Below are 20,066 nucleotides of genomic sequence, written 5' to 3' on the forward strand. Positions count from 1 at the left end.
GTGTCCTCTACCCAATTTATTTGATCTTGCCTTGACATACGCTTCAAGTACTGTCCCAGCAGACTTGCCTTAGTTTGGTCCATACCGCATTCTTCTAGTGTTCTCCATTTCCTCTCCTTTGTTATACTATTCATAATGTAAGGCTGATTTCAGAGTTAGCATCCTTTGGGCAGCACATGGTTTGTAGAGATGACTAGAACAAGCCCTTAGTAAAATGTTATCTACTAGAGCTAATTACTTAAAGTGCATTTTCAATTCACATAGGAAAGTGTTCCTCAATATGGGCTGGTTATTCTACAAGTACCAAACCCAAAGGGGAGAAGTATAGTAAATCTATGTACTTTTCAATACAGCTCTAAGGAAGCCATAAACCAATGGAACCTCTGCTAGCGCTGGGATAGCTGGGTGCCCCCAGTAACCGCTGGGATAGCTGGGTGCCCCCAGTAACCGCTGGGATAGCTGGGTGCCCCCAGTAACCGCTGGGATAGCTGGGTGCCCCCAGTAACCGCTGGGATAGCTGGGTGCCCCCAGTAACCGCTGGGATAGCTGGGTGCCCCCAGTAACCGCTGGGATAGCTGGGTGCCCCCCGTAAACTCTGCTAGCGCTGGGATAGCTGGGTGCACCTAGTAACCTCTGCTAGCGCTGGGATAGCTGGGTGCACCTAGTAACCTATGCTAGCGCTGGGATAGCTGGGTGCACCTAGTAACCTCTGCTAGCGCTGGGATAGCTCGGAGCACCTAGTAACTGCTACTAGTTCTCTATGTCAGAATCATACTGGACATTCTAAGTAATAAGTGCATGTGATTCAGACCACCATCATTTCCCCAAAACTGAATATGGTGAGAACCCCATTTGTAATGTTGACACTGTTTAGGAAGGTTGCATGACCGATGAAAATGTTTTTGGTAAAGCCGTCCCAACTATCCAACTACTGGATGGGAGTCCTAAGCAGAGTCTGCACACGTCCCATCTGCCAACCAGTGTCCTTGTTTTTTCCGTGTAAGCAATGACTGGCTGTACATCCTATGCTGACACAATACAATGCATGTGGTCACTTACACCTTGGCAACCCCAATATTGTGGGTATTTATATATGAAGCAACACATAAAAAAATAGGCTATGAATATTGATTAAAAGCCCCCGATATAAAATGAAAACCAAAGCACTTGTACTCACAGTGTACAAAGAAACACAGTTAGCCTCTGTATGTGTTATTGGAGAGTATTAAAGCTGCAGGGTGCCGTCATACCAAGCACCCGAGTTGAGGCGGTGTGATGTATTGGTTGAGGATAGCCGAGACATGGCTCTCCAGCTGGGGAATACATTTGTATTTTTTCTGCTGGTAGTCATTGTAGGACAGCACCTCACATGGTCCATGAAGTGGAAGAAAACAAAGGTGCATTGTAGAAGTCAGGTTTCTGAAGTCGTCCCCCCATTCCACACGCAGCGCACTATCTGCTTGTGCGGCTGCGACATTTTTGGCACACACCAGTGTACAAATAAAAAAAAACTGGTCAGGTATATCACTGGAGGTGAAGTGAATGTTTCTTCTTCTGCACAGTAGGCTTAAAAAGCTTCATATTTGAGTGTCAATGTTTGTTATTTCCAGTCACACCCAGGAGCAGACTGCCAGAGGAGTCATCAGTCTGTATTGCAGGCATAGCTATGGCACGTACATGACTCCAGGGTTGGCTTCACAGTGATGTCTCATTGGCATGAGGTCTGGAGTTCTCCTCTTCTAGTAATGCTATTCTCTGCTTCAGCATCCTCACTTGGGTCTCATGTCTCTCCACCATGGCCATCATCTGGGACTCCAGCTTCTTCAGCTTATTCTGATGCTTCTTCTTGGCCTTTTCATATGCTGCAACTAGGTTACTGTTCAGAGAGCAAAATCAATATTACAGGACTCTAGAAACTCAATGTATAATATGCCTGCCTTCCCAGATGACAAACAATGGCTTCATAGAATGCCTGGGACCCTAGCTCACATACAGTATGTGGCCCCCTTGGCAGTGCCACATTCTAATAGAGGGCTCCCTAATCCAATTCTCTCTCAATGCTTACTGTTGTATATGGCAACATTTTGCTACAATACAATGGAGGCTGATTTACTAAAGTCATAATGTTTACACAATACATAGGGGTCTATTTATAAACAATTCACAGGGCTGCGTGTTCTCACCTTACAAGTGCAGTGAATTGTTGAACATTTTCATGTCATATTGCATTATGGCCACAAGATGGAGCTAAAGGAGCTTCGGAAATACGTATTTGCTATGCTTCTTAGTGACATCTAGTGGCCATAATGTGGTATTACATTAAAAAAAATCAAAAACATGTTGCCTTCCAAAGAAACAAATACTAAAGTTCGTTTTGGCATATATCCATACAGAACAAATTTTAACAGATGTACGCCAGGTGAAAGGCCCTGCAGATAGGCCCCATAGTGTGGAGAGTGACTTCAACTACCCAATCATATGGACATATGTAAAGAAAACCCCAATACTCATTTCCTCTGCAGATGATTGCCTATTTGATGTAAATAGTCACATAATACGTGTGAACATTCTCCTTGTGGTGCACATTTACTTTTCCTTTAAAATGTATATAAAGAATATTCTACAAAGCAAGACATGTCAACTCCCTAATAGCCTCCACATGAAAATGATATATGATGGAGGGATTCAAGCTGTCCCCTAAAACTTTGCAGGATTGGGCTTCACTCTGTAAGGCCTTCCCAAATAAAACCCAGACCAGTGAGCCTTGATACTCCTGCTTTTAGGGATATGATTAACACAAGCACACATCCCTCTATGTGGCAGCATTTGCCACACAGCTAGTAATTGCCAATAATAACTGATCCTTATGAATCTTTGGAATGAATCAGCTCAATCATGGTTGCTGGGTTACTGAACTCCATTGCTGCTCTTTGCAATATCTAATGAAATAATATTCCTGCTAACACACAGTGGGGGTTCAGCTGACCTTATGAATGGTACTGGGATCAGTTACTTACCTGTTAGCTCTCTTTAGATCATTGACAAACTCTGCAGATTGCTGATGTCGGATCTCACTACTTTTAGTGAGTCTCTCTAAGGCGCTAACCAGCTCCTGTGCTCTGGACTTCAGCTTCTTTTCCCTGCAACACAAAAGGAAAGTTTTCCATCACACGGGCCTCGAAACGGGTCAACTACGTCAATGTAAAAATACACACCATAATATATCATTGTATCTACTACCATTGTTTTGTTTTTTAGTCTTGGATAGCATGCCGAGGGGTTAGAACCCCCCTCAGGTTTTCCTTGCTGTGATCTCGCTGGGGAGGTTTACACTCCTGTCTGTTCTGGTGACCACTGTATTCAGCCCTAAAAGTGAGGGAAATCCAACATTTTCACCCACCAGAATAGGAACAGAGTGAATATCTTTTTAATGGAGGATACCCTTTTACTTCCTGTAGTGTTTACAGGACAGAAAGTGAAATCTTCCCAATGGGACACAGATGGAAACAAAAAAACTGGCAAGGTGTTTAACCCTTCACTGTATTTAAAATAAACAGTTTTGGCTTTAGATTAAGGAAGGAAAAAGCATACAAATTGCAGTGGCAGTGCAATAAAAATATTGATAATGTTGTATACTTTGCTGAAGCCAACCAGCACTTCCTGCAGAGTTTATACAGAGTAGCTGGACAGGGAATGATGGGAGCTTCTTTGCCTACTTATGATTTTCTTCTCTCTAACAGTGTGATCTGTTTGTACAATATGCTGGGATGTTGGTTTGTGTAGTACAGCGCTCAGTAGCACTCATTTTAAAGAGTGAAAATGTTATATTACTATGTGGTCACCATTTCCTCAAAATCAAGAACTCTGCGATGATGCTGATTTCATAGAAGGGTTTGTATGAACCCCAACTATCAATGTGCAACTTTAGTCTCACCATTTGAGACATCAAAAGTAAGCTGTGTGCACCAATCCAGGGAACCTTCTTTTTTAATAAAGAGAGCTTGTCACTGAGCTAAGTGCTCCAACTGACAGTGTACAAAGAAAGCGGAAAAGAGCCTCTATATCATCTGACATAACACTAAACATTAACACAACTTCAAGACAAATAATTATTTTACAACAACAAAAAAAGAGGAACGATACACAGATTCTAAAACTCCGCACGTTATTTTCATCCAATACTGATATGTCTGTTTTTCTTATTGGCGCAGCAGTGCCAAAGTGTGCCGCCTTTGATGTTTCAGTAAACTGTACATGAACTAGGTTTTGTCATCCAGAGCTATTTAGTGCTAACCCTCAGTACATGCCTGACACCCAATACACAACAATGTTTACACACCATCCTCAATGCTCCAAGAATTGATCAAATCCATGGCATCATACAATCAACACAACTGTTGGGACAAATTGGTGCTGACAACATGCCAAATATACTGCATGTGAAATTAACATCTTTCTAGGAACAGGCTGATCCCATCAGGCATGTCTGCAGACCTTGTTTGTGCCCACTAGGTGTCACTGGTGATTATCTTTTGTGGCACATAAGGACTATCGCCTCATGTATAGCTTACTTCTATTATAAAAAAACAAACAAACAGTCTATGTAGCTATCTCTGGGGAGAAGTGTGTTGCATTCAGAAATAATTGTTGTATGTATGGTTATGAGAAGCTGCTGCACAGCCCACCTAGCAGATGTTTTGACTGCCTTGCATCCAGACATCTTCTTGTATTAATGAAGGGACTGATTACTGCACAAGCAGTAGGTGGGACGCTTCATCACATCTATACGCAGCACTGGCTGGTAAGGGGCTACAAATTGATATTTCAGTATTACAGGCAGCAGCTATGATCATATGTAAACCACCTAATGCAGAACGTGATGAGCGTACACATGTTTATATTCACAAATCAGAATGCCGGAAGGAAGACCATCTCCGCATATTCTATAGAAAGCATCATTGCAGAGGACATGCCACACATTGGAGTGATTTCAGAACTTTGTCAAAGGAAAGTCTATGGAGAGGAAGCAGATGAGAAAACACTAAAATGAGCCCTTTATTGGTGAGATCAACTGTTCACAAGGATCCGGGTCCGGGTCAGTGTTCTCTGTGGCGGAAGATGTCCCTAGTCAAATTATTGTATATTTCGCATATCACTAGTTCACAGTCTAGCTTGGTCAAATTATTGTATATTTCGCATATCACTAGCTATTATCACGAGTTCACAGTCTAGCTTCGTCTTTTTTTTCCCCAACGCCAACGTTCCTATGGATCTCACCCATGTACTGAAAATGGTTACCCAGCCCCATCATAACTTGCTCCCTCAAAGTCTGAGATGGCGTTCTATATTCCAGCAAACGGATGTCCCCACACAACCTTTTCTACCTTTGTAGGGAACCCTTTCTTCATAGCCAGATGGGAATCCCCTTGAAGTTTTTTTTATGATGTCTACAGGCAAAACCGCTGAACCGCTCTGGCCTAATATCTTTTCAGTCCCTGAAAAAGTTGTACACTATACCTCCTGTAGAAATGTTAAAATATAGTATGTGCAAATCAAACATTACATATACTCCTTAATTAAACAGACTTACACCACGAAAAGAATTACCCTGTTTGAGCATAGTTGTACCAATGACCCCCACACTCCTCCTGTTTCCCCTTCGGCACCTAAATGCACCACTACATGGGAACAAGACAGAGAATGCCATCTCTCAGGAGGAATGTTAGGCTATCTGGCTTAATACTGCAAAATGTTTGATCGATGTTTTAGCTGCGGAAACCAACTACAAATTTCCCATGTGTTGGTACCTTGTCCCTTCCTGGCTATTATGAGCTGTGTGACCTGTCCCAGTGTTTCAGGAGCTGCACTGCTGAGGGAACATCTAGTCACATTTGATGGGATTACCATAAAAACAAACATTTCTACTCCTGTACCTACCAATTCATCTACAGACAGATGTATCTGGAAATATTTTTACATTTTGGAGTTGTGAGGGGTGGAAACTTCTCTGACTTTTTATTGCACTCTGTTCAGGGGACCACTGTCAACAGTGAAGGAAGTGAGAAAATCCAAAATGTTGAGTCATCACCAAAACAAAAATAATGGTTAAGCTAGCAATGGTGACATTATCCTAAGAGGGCATTTCGCTCAGGTTTGGAGGGTTTTCTTCTCCTGTTGTGTTTACAGAACAGGAGGGGAAGGGAAACTGTAATTTCTCTCTAATGTAACAGATGTAAATCACCCCCCCCAAAAAAAAAACACCTGACAAGAGTCAGTTCTCAGCTTTTCACTGACGGTTTGACATTTTAGATTTTTACATCAATTGCAATCTCGGTGACAATGTTACCATCAAAAATTGAGGGTGGAACCACGATTTGGATGTAGATACTGGTTTATAACACAGACCCAAGCTAATATTATGGTGCCTGTAATGTTGACAGTTGTTTTAGGCATGTAAGGCCTCATAAGAGCAAGTTATGGACACCATGCTATCCAAGATCTAAAAGAAAGAGGTTGAACTGGAACATGTCGAAAAAATGTGTCACAGCATCAAGTCCTAAAAAGCTGATGTAAAAGTAGGACAAGGTAGGCGACAAAGCGATTGCCTGTGCTTGGGTAAAGACATTTTCATACGACAAGCCTGTTGTGTGCCACACTGCACAGTCACTGGAATGGAACATCAGGAAGCAAACATTGTAATTTAAAATTCATGGCAGAGACAGAGGAGATTTAAAATTACATTTTCTTGAGAAGGCAGAAATTGATATTTCATACTTCAACCATAACAGCCAGAAAGCCAGCTGTATCTTTTGTGAATGCCAGCACTGAGCAGGAATATCTGGGATATCATGAGAAAACGTGATATAGAAAATTAACTCTTTACAGAAAAAATGTGCCCAGCTCTGCTAACATCTAGAAATCAGCCTCTGTAGACAATTATTAAAGTGTTGGCTACTTTTAAAATACAATTGGATCAATGCACTAAGCTGGGTGAGTTCTTTTAAGTGGATTTTTTCATTTCAGGACAAATTCAGCATTCAATTCAGGTACATAAATATCACTTCGGTATGGAATGTGTTTCAATGTTTTTATTGTTAAGTAAAAAAAAAGGCAAATTAAGTTTCTGTGCACATCACTACATGTTGTCCAAGTGTGATTTTTCTATTGCAACACACAGAAACATCTTATTCCCAGTGCTAGTGTGATCCCAGTACCCTTTAATCCGTGACAACCTCTCCACACATCCAGCGGCAGCTCCTCAAAGGTTAGGAAATCCCTCAATACATGTAGAAACAAAAGAAAGAGCGCCCCTCTCATATGTAGAACATTTATTATAATAAAAAGTAACACATACAAATATACTCACAAGAGCAGTATTGAATGCACATGGGTTAAAATTGGCCTGCGAGAGTGTCATAGCTTGCCAAGTGAGCGAGTTGATACTGCCGTGTCAACATGGTCGTGTATTCTGATTGGCTCACTTTCAAGTCTAATCCTGATCGCTCTCTGGGCATCCTATGGCTCTGATGAAGGGAGCGTGCCCCGAAAACGCGTCAGCCTAGTACACCGTGGCCGATGTCGACATAGATGTGACCGGAGGCTGTGTTTGAATCAATTGCCAATCTGGGATATCTGTATTTTGTCTTCTTAAACGATAGGTCTAGTATCATACTGAGAAAGGAGGTTAGGGACCTAAAAAGTGCATGTTGTTCAAGAGACAAATCAGCTTTCAGCTAGCCATTAACAAACTGTATAGCTGCAAACCTAACTATTTAAAAAAAATCGGCCCCAAAATGTGTCATTATATGTACTGATGGCACCATAAAAACGGAAATATAGGTGTGTGATTTGTTAAGACACACATTGACCTCGAATTGGAGCCTCTGTAAATCTTTCCGACACCAATTCAATCAAGCACGTCAGTCTAATAACCAAACCCAGCAGCCATACACTGGACGATAGGGAGAGTACTTACAGCATGTAAAAGTCACAAAGTTATGTCCTAGTTGTGTACTGTAGACATCTCTGACTTGCTATGTTTCAACTAAGCAGACATAACCGGGCAGATGATGCGATTTCACTGGAGACACTGTGGACTATCTGACCTCAAATACTAAAGACACAGAAGAGGAATTGTGATGATAGGGTCTCTCCTGTGATAGGCAATTAATCATCTGTCTACAACAGAAAAATCACCTCTCCGTTTTCCCTTATAGACAAGAAGGCAAGGAAAGGAGGCAGCTGTATCCAAACTGCAGTACATCCTGCGCTGTGATTCACAGCAACATCCACATATAATGAGTAAGTGCATTTCCAATCAAACTGCCCTTATCCCGTCAGCTCACTCTCAACCTGCATATACCTGTGCTGTAGCTTTCTATTGGGTAAAAAAGGACCATCTCCTCTCCCAAATGACTCCTGCCTCAGGAGGTAGCTAAATAGAACCCTATGGAAAGCTACTTCACAAGCATGGCCAGCGCACTGAACATCTGCCATCAGGATGTAAAACACTGGAAGCCGCAGTTTCTTGGCAAGTGTGCATATGGGGGAGGGTTGCGGGTTGTTTAGATCAGGGTGAAGGAGGCAAAAAGGAGAAGTTCACCTATTTAAAAATTGCACTTATCCTTTAACAAATCCTAAAAAACTATATGCAAGCAGTTCTTAGCAGAGCTCTTTGTTTTTAGAATGAAATCCGATACGGAGGCTGCCACTGCTGAATTCCTTCTGTGATCTCATACACCTGCAGTGAAAGAACAGCCATGGGTGCAGAGGACGAATATTTGTTGTTTGGTCAACATATCAACAATTGTGCAGTTATAATATGACAGAAGTCATAATCAGTGTCTCAGACCAGAACAGAAAATGTGAAATGCCCTTCCCAAACAAGATCAACCAAAGCAGATGTCATTTTCTTATACCCGCTAAAATTAGGGCCCGTGTCAATACGATTTTGTTCACTTCAAGCGAGTTTTGTATTCCCATACAAGTTTATGCAAAACCTGGATGAAGCAGGTGAAATGCAGGTCAGAAGGGGGTCAGGTGCAGGTCATATGTACCAATGTATTCTGAATGACCTCTGAACCATTTCAAATCAATGTGAAATTGAAGTAATTGACATAAAGCCAAAGCCCGTTAACGCGGCCCCTTACAGTTGGAATCGGTTTGTTGTTACAATTTCTTTGCTTCTGCAGTCTGTGCACTCACCTTTTCAGTGCACTGGTGAGTTCTGATGTAAGTTCACTATCATTGTACGGTCTCAGCTCAGATAAGGATAATGCAGAACCATCTATGGATTCCTATGTGACAAAAGAAATACGTAACAACATCATTCATGGTATCGTGTATTGCACGCATAATTAGCACAACAGACAGCTAGCGGCAGCAAGGCATTTTATTCTTCTATTAAATAAATGGCTTTCAAGTACAGATACAGACATTTCAAATAGAAAATAAATAGATCACTGTAAAACTGTGAAGGGAGTATGACAAGACAGAGGATGATAGAAGTTTATAACATACTCTTAGGGAAGCTAAAAGGATGATGTATGCCATTCAAAACTACTGGTGGCTCAGAGTACAACTAAACAAAGAACAGAAAATAAAATACTAGTCCCTGAGAACCATGTATAATGTATTGGAGACAACTCACAGTGGTAGAGTCCTTCAACACACCAAAACATGCAGCACTTGACTAATCAGGAGCATAGGCGTGCAACATATGCGAGCCATAAAGAACCAACTGAAGGTAAAATACAGTTACAGTTACTAGATTAACACAAATATATATTTTTCAGCATAACAAACATAAACGAGCAGAACATGTCTTTTGTGTTAACCAAGCATCCAATTATCCAAAACCAACTGATGTTTGGGAAGGCAAATTACTGTTCAAAGCTGTGACACAGGCAAAACTACAGAAGGTAGGAGGGGAATCTACTAGGTTAGTTTTCCAACTCCCAGCACCCCAAACAATACCTCACAAAGCCCACTCACAGCCAATACAAACAAACCCCTCAATACTGCAAACCTAGCAAAAGCCTTTTCAAAGAATATCCCATTCTATGGTACTTACATGATTCGAAGCTCCCATTTAAAGATTTAAACATGCCCCCTCATTCATTTACAGGAAGCCTTCCCGGGTGGTTCCATGCACTAAACAGACCTAATAAAGATCTAAAGCTGTATGATAAGCACTACACCTGTGATCTCACCTTTCCCATCTTGTCTTTGCTGCTGGCTGAGCTCAGTGACCGCATCCTCTGCTCTTTCTGCTCTTCCACTTCAGACTTGAGGTGCTCAATGTGAACCAGGTAGGCCTGTTCCTGGGCATCCCGCGTGCTCAGCTTAAGTTCTAGAGCCTTTTTCTCCTTCTCTAGCAGGTATAGCTGTGCCTTGAGCTCAGCCATTTCCTCCTGTCATCAAAAGACAATCACAAGGTCAGCTGCAAGGTCAAAGCAATAAGCGAGATTCTCATTTCATTTATACCGAGAAGGTAGCACATTTTTCACACCAATTTCTTGTATGGGGACACTGAGCGCATTTCTTTATTGCCACTATGGGAAAACTAACCAAACCTCTGCAGTTATCTGTTAACATTCATTTTAGTGCACAATTTGTGCTAAAACAAACCACAGCACTTGGAGAATTTCCACTATTCAGCTGAAAACTAGCTATAGACCAGCAGATGTCTTCCTGAGAATAGAGACAAGAAGGTAAATGCCCATTCAGTGTGGAATATGTACAACCTGTTGGAATAGCTCATTATTAATCCTTGGTGCATCCCTAAATAGACTTATCCTCATCAGAGAGTTGTATAGTGGTGGGACTGAGCAGTTTATGGCCACAAATTGGCACCACGTTATCTCTGGTGAATTGCTTAATATTTTCCTGTTGAATATAAAAAAAGAATACCCTAACCAATTCATAGTAGGAACTGTCTGATGCTAAAGCTTAGATTTAGCGCCCATGCCTGGATACACCAGTGGAGATCTTATGTCTTATGTAAATACAGAACTTTGTGAAAGTCACTATTTAGACTGGCCTAGGCACACCGTCCCTCATATGTAACAGAACTGTGGCCTGGCGAAAACTAATTCCGGAACCAAGCTCTGGAGAGAGCGAGAGGCAGAAAGAGAGGTAGGAAGATAGAGTCTGTCTATGGGGGTGAGTATATGTTGGACAGGCGTTAGCCTGAGGAATCCCCTTCACAAGACATTATTGGCTAAAGCTGCTTTACCTTCTTGTGGACCAAAACCGCTAGAATATGGGAGAATGTGAGCTTGAGGGACTGGTGTCTTTTTAGCATTGTTAACTATGCATTTTATTCCTATCTTTCAGTGCAGCACAATATACAACATAATACATAATTCACTAAGAATGTATGCAAGACTAAAATCCCCAGAGAGGAATGCTATGATGAAGGCACAATCTCTTAAAAGCTACCCTCTGTTAATGAAAGTGTGCTTTCCTTCACTCCTCTCTCCTCCTTGTGCTTGGTAAGCATGCCTCTCTCTCCACAGAAGAGCTCTCATTTGTCAGCGTTCCAAATGCTTTTACTATAAAACATTTTTTTTGTTCCAACAGTGAATTCCTGCAGCACGTGTCCCCAGAGAGTGGGGAGATCACAGCCTTTACCTTAGCCATTGTCATGGTTCTTTTGTAGGATCAGTACATCAGTGACATATCATACCCTATCTGCATGAGGCAGCAAGTTGGGTTATGTGGCAGAGCAATTAAAAGACAAGAGGATTATTCACAATTATTAAAGTAACTCTAGGTGTTCCCATTGTTACTGGACAGTCTTGAATTGCTGGGCCCAAAACAGATGCAGTAACGGTCAACTATGGTCACGTTTGGCAGGTCTGGGAATAACAAACAAACCTGTCGTCATCTTTCTGCATACCAATAAATGTATACGTGTCTGAAAGACTGTATGCATTGCCCGTAGAAACCAGGTAGACTCCATTTTCTAATCAGCCCTGGAAAATGACATGTGGGATCAGACTGCCTGCAATGAGATTCTTTTTAGACACTTTTCAGCATCTCTGACTAATATTCTGACAGCAATATCCCTAGCATGGACAAGGGGAGCACTATTGTCGCTGGACCAGCCAGCTGTGCTCTGCCTGACCTGGAATGAAGTAGAAGAATTGTCTGAGTGGTTTTTGTCGTGTTTCTATATGCTGAATGAAATGCCATCCTCCCAAGACGAAACATGGACATTTATGAAATGCTATTGAATACACATCACTTACAAGATGTGCCTAAAATGAAAGATCTATTAGAGGAGGAAGGCTCTCTAAAACAAATGAGATAAACAGCTGCGCTTAGGAAATATCAAGCTGCTGTCAATTTTCATCTCATGTGAAGGGACAGGAAGGGTAGATGCTCTGAGCATTGTGGAACAATATTAAGAGATCTGTGCCTCATCTGCGGCCAAGACTAACTTTCCTGACGTCTCACATGTCTCATTAACCTGTATCTGAATATCATATCAAATATTCTGTCTGTTGATTTACAAACAGAAGACGTCCATTTTCTTGCCTCAAAGTATAAATGGATAAAAGACATCAGTTAGCTAAATGCATACATTCTAGATTTTAGAGATCTAAGTATACTGACGTATGATAAACAGGTATATTTCTATGGTAAAGGTGACAATGGATGTAACTGAAAACACAACAAAACGTTATCACATCTAATCATCTCAATTCAGGGTGTGTAAACCCTAACCATGAACTATTTTCTCCTTTTTAATCTGTTAAATATACCATTAAAAGTATTTGTTATATCTATTTGCTAAGTGTAAAAGAAACAACCACAAAACCTATGGATCCTGTCAGAAATCCAGTGTTGTGCTGTGCATCCTGCAATGTAATCTCAAGCACCTTTATTAGCCCTGTTCAGTTCACTTCTATGAAACATAGAACCACTCCCCCTATGTTTTAGAGAGGATTAGATTATCAGTTAAATTCTATTCTAACAATATATTATTTAAATTGTTCAGAGATCCAGTTCCATGCCATCGTGGGGTATAGGTGGCCCTTGTTAAGAACTCTGCTCCAACTAGAGATGAATAAAAGATCAAATGCACCATTTGCCATTTTGATTGTTGGTGTATTAAACATGGAACAACTGGCCATGGGGTGCAATAGCATCTGTCTGTGTACGGTGGCCTTCAGAGTGTGCTAGTCCTCGAATATTGCATTGGGGGTTATGTTATGTAGTCAGCTTAGATGTAAATTGCTTTTATTGGAGGTCTTCTAAAAATATGCACCACAACTTTCTGGCAAGTTTCACAAATTATAAAGGGAATGCATCTAATAATTTAGTTTCCTTCTAAGGAGGATGATGGGTCCCTAGATGGGGGTAATTACCAGCAGGGACTGAGTCAGACGTGTATCCCAAGCACACAAGTCACGTCATATATAAAACCGATTTGCAGTATTTCTCAGTGATTTTGCATGTTCCTGTCTGTTTTAAATGTTTAGATACAGTTCTTGTGTTTGCAAAAACGTTTTTTTTTTTTGCTTTAAATAAGCCATACATCTTAAAATAAACCTCACATGACAGAAATATAGCGGACGATGTTCATAACTGGATGTTATTCTAAACCACTGTCTTCGATAACTTTTGAGTCACTAGCTAAAATAAAATAACTTGCAGATCAGGAAAGTAAGAGAAAAGCCAGAAAACGATATCTGTATCCTTGTTCCAGGTCAGTGGTTCCAAGTAGTGAAGCCTGAAGATTAGCAGGACAGTCAGGCAACCAGCTTTTTCAGTAGAGGCCAGCAAAGACGGTCTGTTTCTCACATGGCATTATTTCTTTAAACCCGTTAGGGCTTGTTCACACCATATCCGGATCATGTTCAGACCAGAACAGTTTGTTCCCAGACCAAAAAAGCATCCCAATGTATCGCTACGGTATTTCTTGGCTCTGTTCACACCAGTGCAGTCCGTTTTGGAACAGACGAAAACAATACTGCTCGTCTAATTTCCTCTGGTCTGGAATGCACTGGAACACATGGAAACTCATGCAAACACACTGGAACGCACCCGAAAGCCCATTTTATGCTATAAAAAAAAAAGGAAAAGCGGCAAAATGCAATGCTCTGCGTTCCAGATCTGGTCTGGAAAATGGTGGGAACCTGGCTTTCAGAAGGGTAATGCTAATCTTTGACCAATAGAGTGGAAATGTCTAGATATCAGCTCATGGTTTCATCTGTAAACACTGCTGCTGAAATTTCTTCTCCTGTGTCTGCATTGATAACTTGCAGGTATAACTTCTGAAGACAAAGTGTGTTCTTCATATCAAAACCATAGGCGACAGTTCCCTTGCTCCCCATTGCCCCATACAGTCTTCATTCTTAACATGGGGTCCTAATTGAAGCTTTTGCAGAGATAGTGGTTCTATGGAAACCTCTCTCTCTCTTGGTCAGTTACATCTCCATTAACTAGATCTAGTTTCTTCCACAGTACATGTTGACATTTTATATGCTGTAACATATAATTATTATTACAGACAGCACATAAACAACTAGTGTCTCAAGTGTGGAACCACAGAAAAGGGCTCAGATATCCAATGGCAGCCTGCAATATAATTCTACAGGCGTATGCCAGAGCCACAAGCCTTTCTGAGCCCAGCTGCTTCCCTACTTCTACAACATACTGCCAGAAACACAGGAGACCAAGGAAAACTCAGAAACCTAACTGGCTGAGTCTGTTGTCCAGAATGCAGGGGATTTATAAATGTTCACACTAAACGTTGGTCACACAATGCTCTGGGGTTCATCCGCATATGGCTAAAAGTGGAAGGATGGAAAATTCACTTTTTATACATTTCTGTGAAATATTTAATATAGTGTCATCATTTTAAACTCTGTTCATGGACACCTTTATAAAGGGTTTGTATCTAAAAATGGTCATACACAGAGGTTATCTGATTCAGGAACAAAGGATGAAACTTGAACATTTCCCTTTCGCCCAGTGTGCACATCCACTAATCTACTGACTGCTTCTAATTGCCTTTTGAAGTAGAACCCCACACAAGTTGGTACCTGCAGCATTTGAAGTGGTAAGTGTAATCTGTACATTACACTGAACTCCGTTGTGGAATCACTGCAGAGATATCCTGACTCTATGGTTGGCATTGTTTCAATTGAAATTGGTCGCTCCATATAGTTCTATGGAGACAATCATTTCCATTCAAACAACGGTCAGGACCAGAATCTTTTGGGCAGCAGGTAAACCACAGAAGATTTCTGTTCAGAATTATCAGTGTAGAATAACTTGCAGATTGTACTCAACCCCCTTCCCCCAACTCCAGCCAAATGATGAAGGAAACTACTTTATGAGGTTCTACTTTAACCCATATGAAGCCATAATGGAGAGCTTCTTGATAGCATTGTTGACAGAACCTTATACTAAACTTTCCAGCCAGCAGAATGCCTTTTATCACCATTCTCCATAAGATCTCTCAAATGATCATTCACAATGTACTGTACATAAATTACAGCCTGTGTGTAGCCACCTTAATGCATCATGCACAATATTAAGAATTTCAAGAAGAACCAGCACAGACTTCAGTTTCAGTCCTACCTTCCAAATGTGCATAACAGTCATATAGTTTATCATCATATGGCAGTGCAAAAATGCCACATAGACAAGACAAAACAACTCCATAAATGTTCAAAGTTTGCAACAGATTCCACCCATTGTCAAGCAGGAATCACATGACATTGACTCCTGCTTGAAAAAAGGGTCAGATCGCCCTGAAACGATGCCTATTTTATGTAGGTGTCTTGTCCACATTTCAGACGCTGTGTGTGTAGTGCCTTATAACTGCACTGTGGTGGGTGCACTGGTAATTGAGGTCCTCTGTGCTGGCTTTTCTTGCAATTCTAAATGTGGAGCACTGGATGTGCCTGAGTGATGTGGCTGAAACACAACGTACAAGGTAAGAGTTAGATCTTTTTACATTTGTGGAAATTATGCACAACAGCATCTTGGAGGACCACACAACCCTCCATTATCATATGACTACTAAACTGGTATATAAATGTTTACTTGCATTTAAATTATTTCATGGACAGTGTAAAAAGTACAGAAAACAATAGCTGATGCATGAAAGAATGTGACTTTTTTTTTCTATAAATACATTTCCTAAAATCCCACTTGGAATGCACACCTTCTGAACCTGCAAATTGTAGGATTTATTTATTTTAACATGGAAACACTAATCCCCAGTTGAACCAGGAATAGCGTTTTAAGTAGGCCTATAAAAAAAACAAAGGACAGTTTACTATGACCATGTGATACAAATACATAAGCAGAGATCACCCTTAAAAAAACTGTCAAAATATTTATTTCCAGAGATGTAGGCAGCTGAAGTTTTAAGCAAATCCTCACTTTTCCTGCAACTGACTGGTTGTTTTGACATGATACCTATGATACCTATGCCCATTTGAAATTACCCAGGTTTACGCCATTCATTAGCTGGTATATTTTCTTAAAAGAAAAAGGCAGTGCGTCTCCACCTGAATGGGGATTGCCCGCCACTGCATCATGGGCATTGAGATCAGATAGATATTTATTATAGGTATTTAAAAATAGCGCCGACAATTTTACGCAGCACTTAGTACATAGTTGCACTTTCACATCAGTCCCTGCCCTCAAGGAGCTTACAATCTAAAGTCCCTATCTCACATACATGCATACATACGAGGGCCAAGTTAGACAGGAGCCAATTATCCTACCAGCATGTCTTTGGAGTGTGCTTCTAGAGACCCTCCAAGTAGCATTTTATAAAGTGGGTTACTTACTCTCACTCGTCTTCATATAATACCTGATGCAGATATTACAAACAGACTTGACCAGCCGTGCTTGTAAACTTCACCTAATATGCCCTCACTACCCTAACACTTGTCAGAATTAGAGGAGATCATTTCACCAAATCTTCTTTTCATCTCCAGGTAGTTAAGCTTTAGCTGGAACATTAAGATTTATGCAGGAATTATCATAGTCTAATTAATAGTGCAATTATTTAAGCAAAGCACCAAAATGTGACTGAATATATTAACACCAACAACTGTAATACATCTAGTTTAATTAAGACTGCAGTAGAAAAGATTGATTTCCACAAACTTATTTTCTCAGCACATTAGAGAATGGCAAGGACACCTTGCCATTCTCTAATGTGCCAGGCACATTAGAGAATGGCAAGGGAGGAGCCAGGCACATATAGAAACCAAAGGGCTATCGAACTCAGCGCACTAAAACAATTGACGGGGCCTCTCTTATCCAAAAATAATACATAACATTCAAGATCTACGCTCCCAACTAACTCCGAAGAATACCTGTTCTAAGATAAACATAGAGGCTGTCATTGATTATCTTCGGTTTTAAAAATACTAGTTGCCTGGCAGTCATGCTAACCTGGCTTCAATGGTTTTAGCGTCAATGACCTGGCATGAGTATGGAAATCAGGACATCTGACTTTTCTCTTACTCTTCTGATTTGCATACTTGTTCTGAGTCATTGAGTCAAAGTACTGAATCCAATTGCTGACCATAATATTCACCACAGGTAACAACGGCTCCCTAATTTCTGATAGGATTACTTTAAAGGTCTATGAATGTTATGAAAAGGATTCATTTCTTTAGTTGTGATGGCTTTCTACCACTTTCACTGTGTATTAGCAAATCTTACATTTTCTCTACAGAGCCTGTAAAAAGAGAGAGCAGACTAAGTCTACCTAGTGTAAACAGCTAGTAAATATTCAAGGGCCATTTCCACAGTATTTCCTATCCACAACCTTTTTAGGACCCCACCATACACTCACAATTTGCATCTCTCATAAATCAGGGTTAGCAACACCAGTATCATTCCACTGCTGCAAAAAAAAGCTTATTACAAAGCTCTTGCCACCTCAGTCACTGGTCTTATACCCTCTAATACATTGTAACACAAATGATAGAAGGAGAACAATGCAGAAACACCTGGTTATCTGGGGCTTGCTCATTTTATGTTCTCATACAATATTTTGCTGTGGGAAAACACAATTAAAATACGTGTTCTTCACATTACAGAGTTTCTGCATACTCCTTTTCAGTCCTGGTATAATGTTGTACATGGCTCAAAATTCCAAGTTCAAAGTTTGTATTCTGCCTGACAACTGCCTTCAAACCTCACGTTTCACAGTTCAAAGAAATAAAATGCATTCTGTTGTCTTTTTTAAGTACATTGTCTACAGTCCCAAAGAGATGGAGCCATCAAGCAACAAGATGGAACAATACAGCAGTGACGATATAGCATATTCCTGAGACAATCACACAAGAGTCATATAGGTCACTAATATTGTGTTATTGCATTCTACAAAATTGGACCAAAACTTTGGTTTTCAGGGAGCTGACAAGACAAAATAAAAATGTCTGAAAAGCTTTCAGAGACACCAATACAAACTATGCACTTAGCTCCACGTACTGCTACTTTTCTATCCTGTATCTACAACACCAAATGTAATTGTAAGGCAATCATGGAAACTTTTACATTGGAATACTTGTAACAATTACTATCTGCATGGAGTCTGCATGGGTTTTCTCCAGGTACTCTTGTTTCCTCCACACACTTCAAAGACATGCTGGTAGGTTAATTGGATCCTGTCTAAATTGGCCCTCATATGTATGTGACATACGGACCTTAGATTGTAAACTCCTTGAAGGCAAGGACTGATGTGAATGTGCACTATGTAAAGCATACGTAAATGGTTGGTGCTATATAAATACCTGAAAGAAAAGAAAAAAAAAGAAAGAAGAGCACATAGATAAAAGTATCCATAAAACAGAAACGGAGATAAATTAGTACTTCTGAAAGCAACACTCCAGCAACAAAAACCTTGCACACACCGCCATGTGTACCTTTACAAGCATCAGCAAAAAGCCAGTAGTAGAAGGTAAATGGCCACTTGGCATTATAAAAGTGTACTAACAAACTACATGCGTTACCGCAAGCAACTGAGAACTGTTCCTCAGCAGCACATCTTCATCAAAAAGTTATTGAATACGAGCTTTGTGGAAGAGGTCCTCGTTAAAGTATTAAACTCTTAAACGTTTTTTGATAATGAATATAGATCAAGGAGGCATTGCCCAGCAAAGTATTTCTTTAAAGTTTTGCCCAAGCACTACAGTCATCATATTTCCGAATAGTTGGATCCAACTCTCTCGGCCCGGCTTCCCTGAACTTCCTGTCCAGTACAAGATCATAAGTAACAGCACAGTTTCCAGGAGCTGTCCATCCACTAGCTTGGAGAAGGGAGGAGAAGGGAGGAGCAGGGAGCCGGGGAGTGTCTTGACTTGCCGTGTCTGTTTGTGGACGCACAACCTACTATTACACACAAATTACCCCCTTGATTTAATGTTATTTTAACTCCACTGTACAACATATATTTTTCCTCTTGGACTTGTGTCACTTGTAGATTTATCTTATAAAGCATGAATCCAAACTTACAGAATGTAATAAAATATGGACCTCAAGGGTATCAATGTCTCCTTTAGGCAACAAGTACCCATCGTTATCCCGATGCCAATTCTACCTAAACCCAATTCACATTATCAGCTGCTGCCTGTGACGATACTTAGTTTGTAGTAAAATGGCTAAAGCCATCTTATGCACGTCCTATAGCTCTTGTTTATACAGAGCCATATCAGGTATGTCTAATTTATATGCTTGACAAGAAAAGGCAACTTCACAACTATTGTTAATAAACATTTGTAAGGTTGTACCTATATTCCTGTGCCCACAATTTTACAAAGTTCAGTGGTGCCCAGACTATGCACACTAAAGTATTTACATATTCTGAACATGTAGTAAAGGCACTTTAAAACAAGCCCCCATTCACCACTGTAGGTATAATCATTGTGGACAGATTTATTTTCAAAACAACAGAGGCACTCAAATCTTCACAGCCTGCCACCCTTTTGATGTAAACACACAGCAGGCTTTTCTAAGCTGTTAGGAACTGACTAAACCTGGACTTTATGGTTGAATCCACTTTATTAAAACAATAATCC

The 20,066-nt window shown here is 40.6% G+C and overlaps 1 protein-coding gene across 2 annotated transcripts in view; it reads right to left on the reverse strand.

Moving 5' to 3' along the window:
• Positions 1-1,369: 1,369 nt before the first annotated feature.
• Positions 1,370-20,066, reverse strand: part of MCC (mutated in colorectal cancers) — a 249,605-nt gene continuing 230,908 nt past the window's right edge. For both annotated transcript variants that reach the window (XM_018562500.1, XM_018562502.1), the window contains 4 exons: positions 10,212-10,412; positions 9,205-9,296; positions 3,018-3,140; positions 1,370-1,876 (listed from right to left, as the gene is read on the reverse strand). In XM_018562500.1, the coding sequence (XP_018418002.1) occupies positions 1,696-1,876; positions 3,018-3,140; positions 9,205-9,296; positions 10,212-10,412 (597 nt within the window). In that variant the 3' untranslated portion in view covers positions 1,370-1,695. The remainder of the gene's footprint in view (positions 1,877-3,017; positions 3,141-9,204; positions 9,297-10,211; positions 10,413-20,066) is intronic.

Source organism: Nanorana parkeri, unplaced genomic scaffold, assembly GCF_000935625.1.
Source record: "Nanorana parkeri isolate BGI_ZX_2015 unplaced genomic scaffold, ASM93562v1 scaffold580, whole genome shotgun sequence".
NCBI classification, from domain to species: Eukaryota; Metazoa; Chordata; class Amphibia; order Anura; family Dicroglossidae; genus Nanorana; species Nanorana parkeri.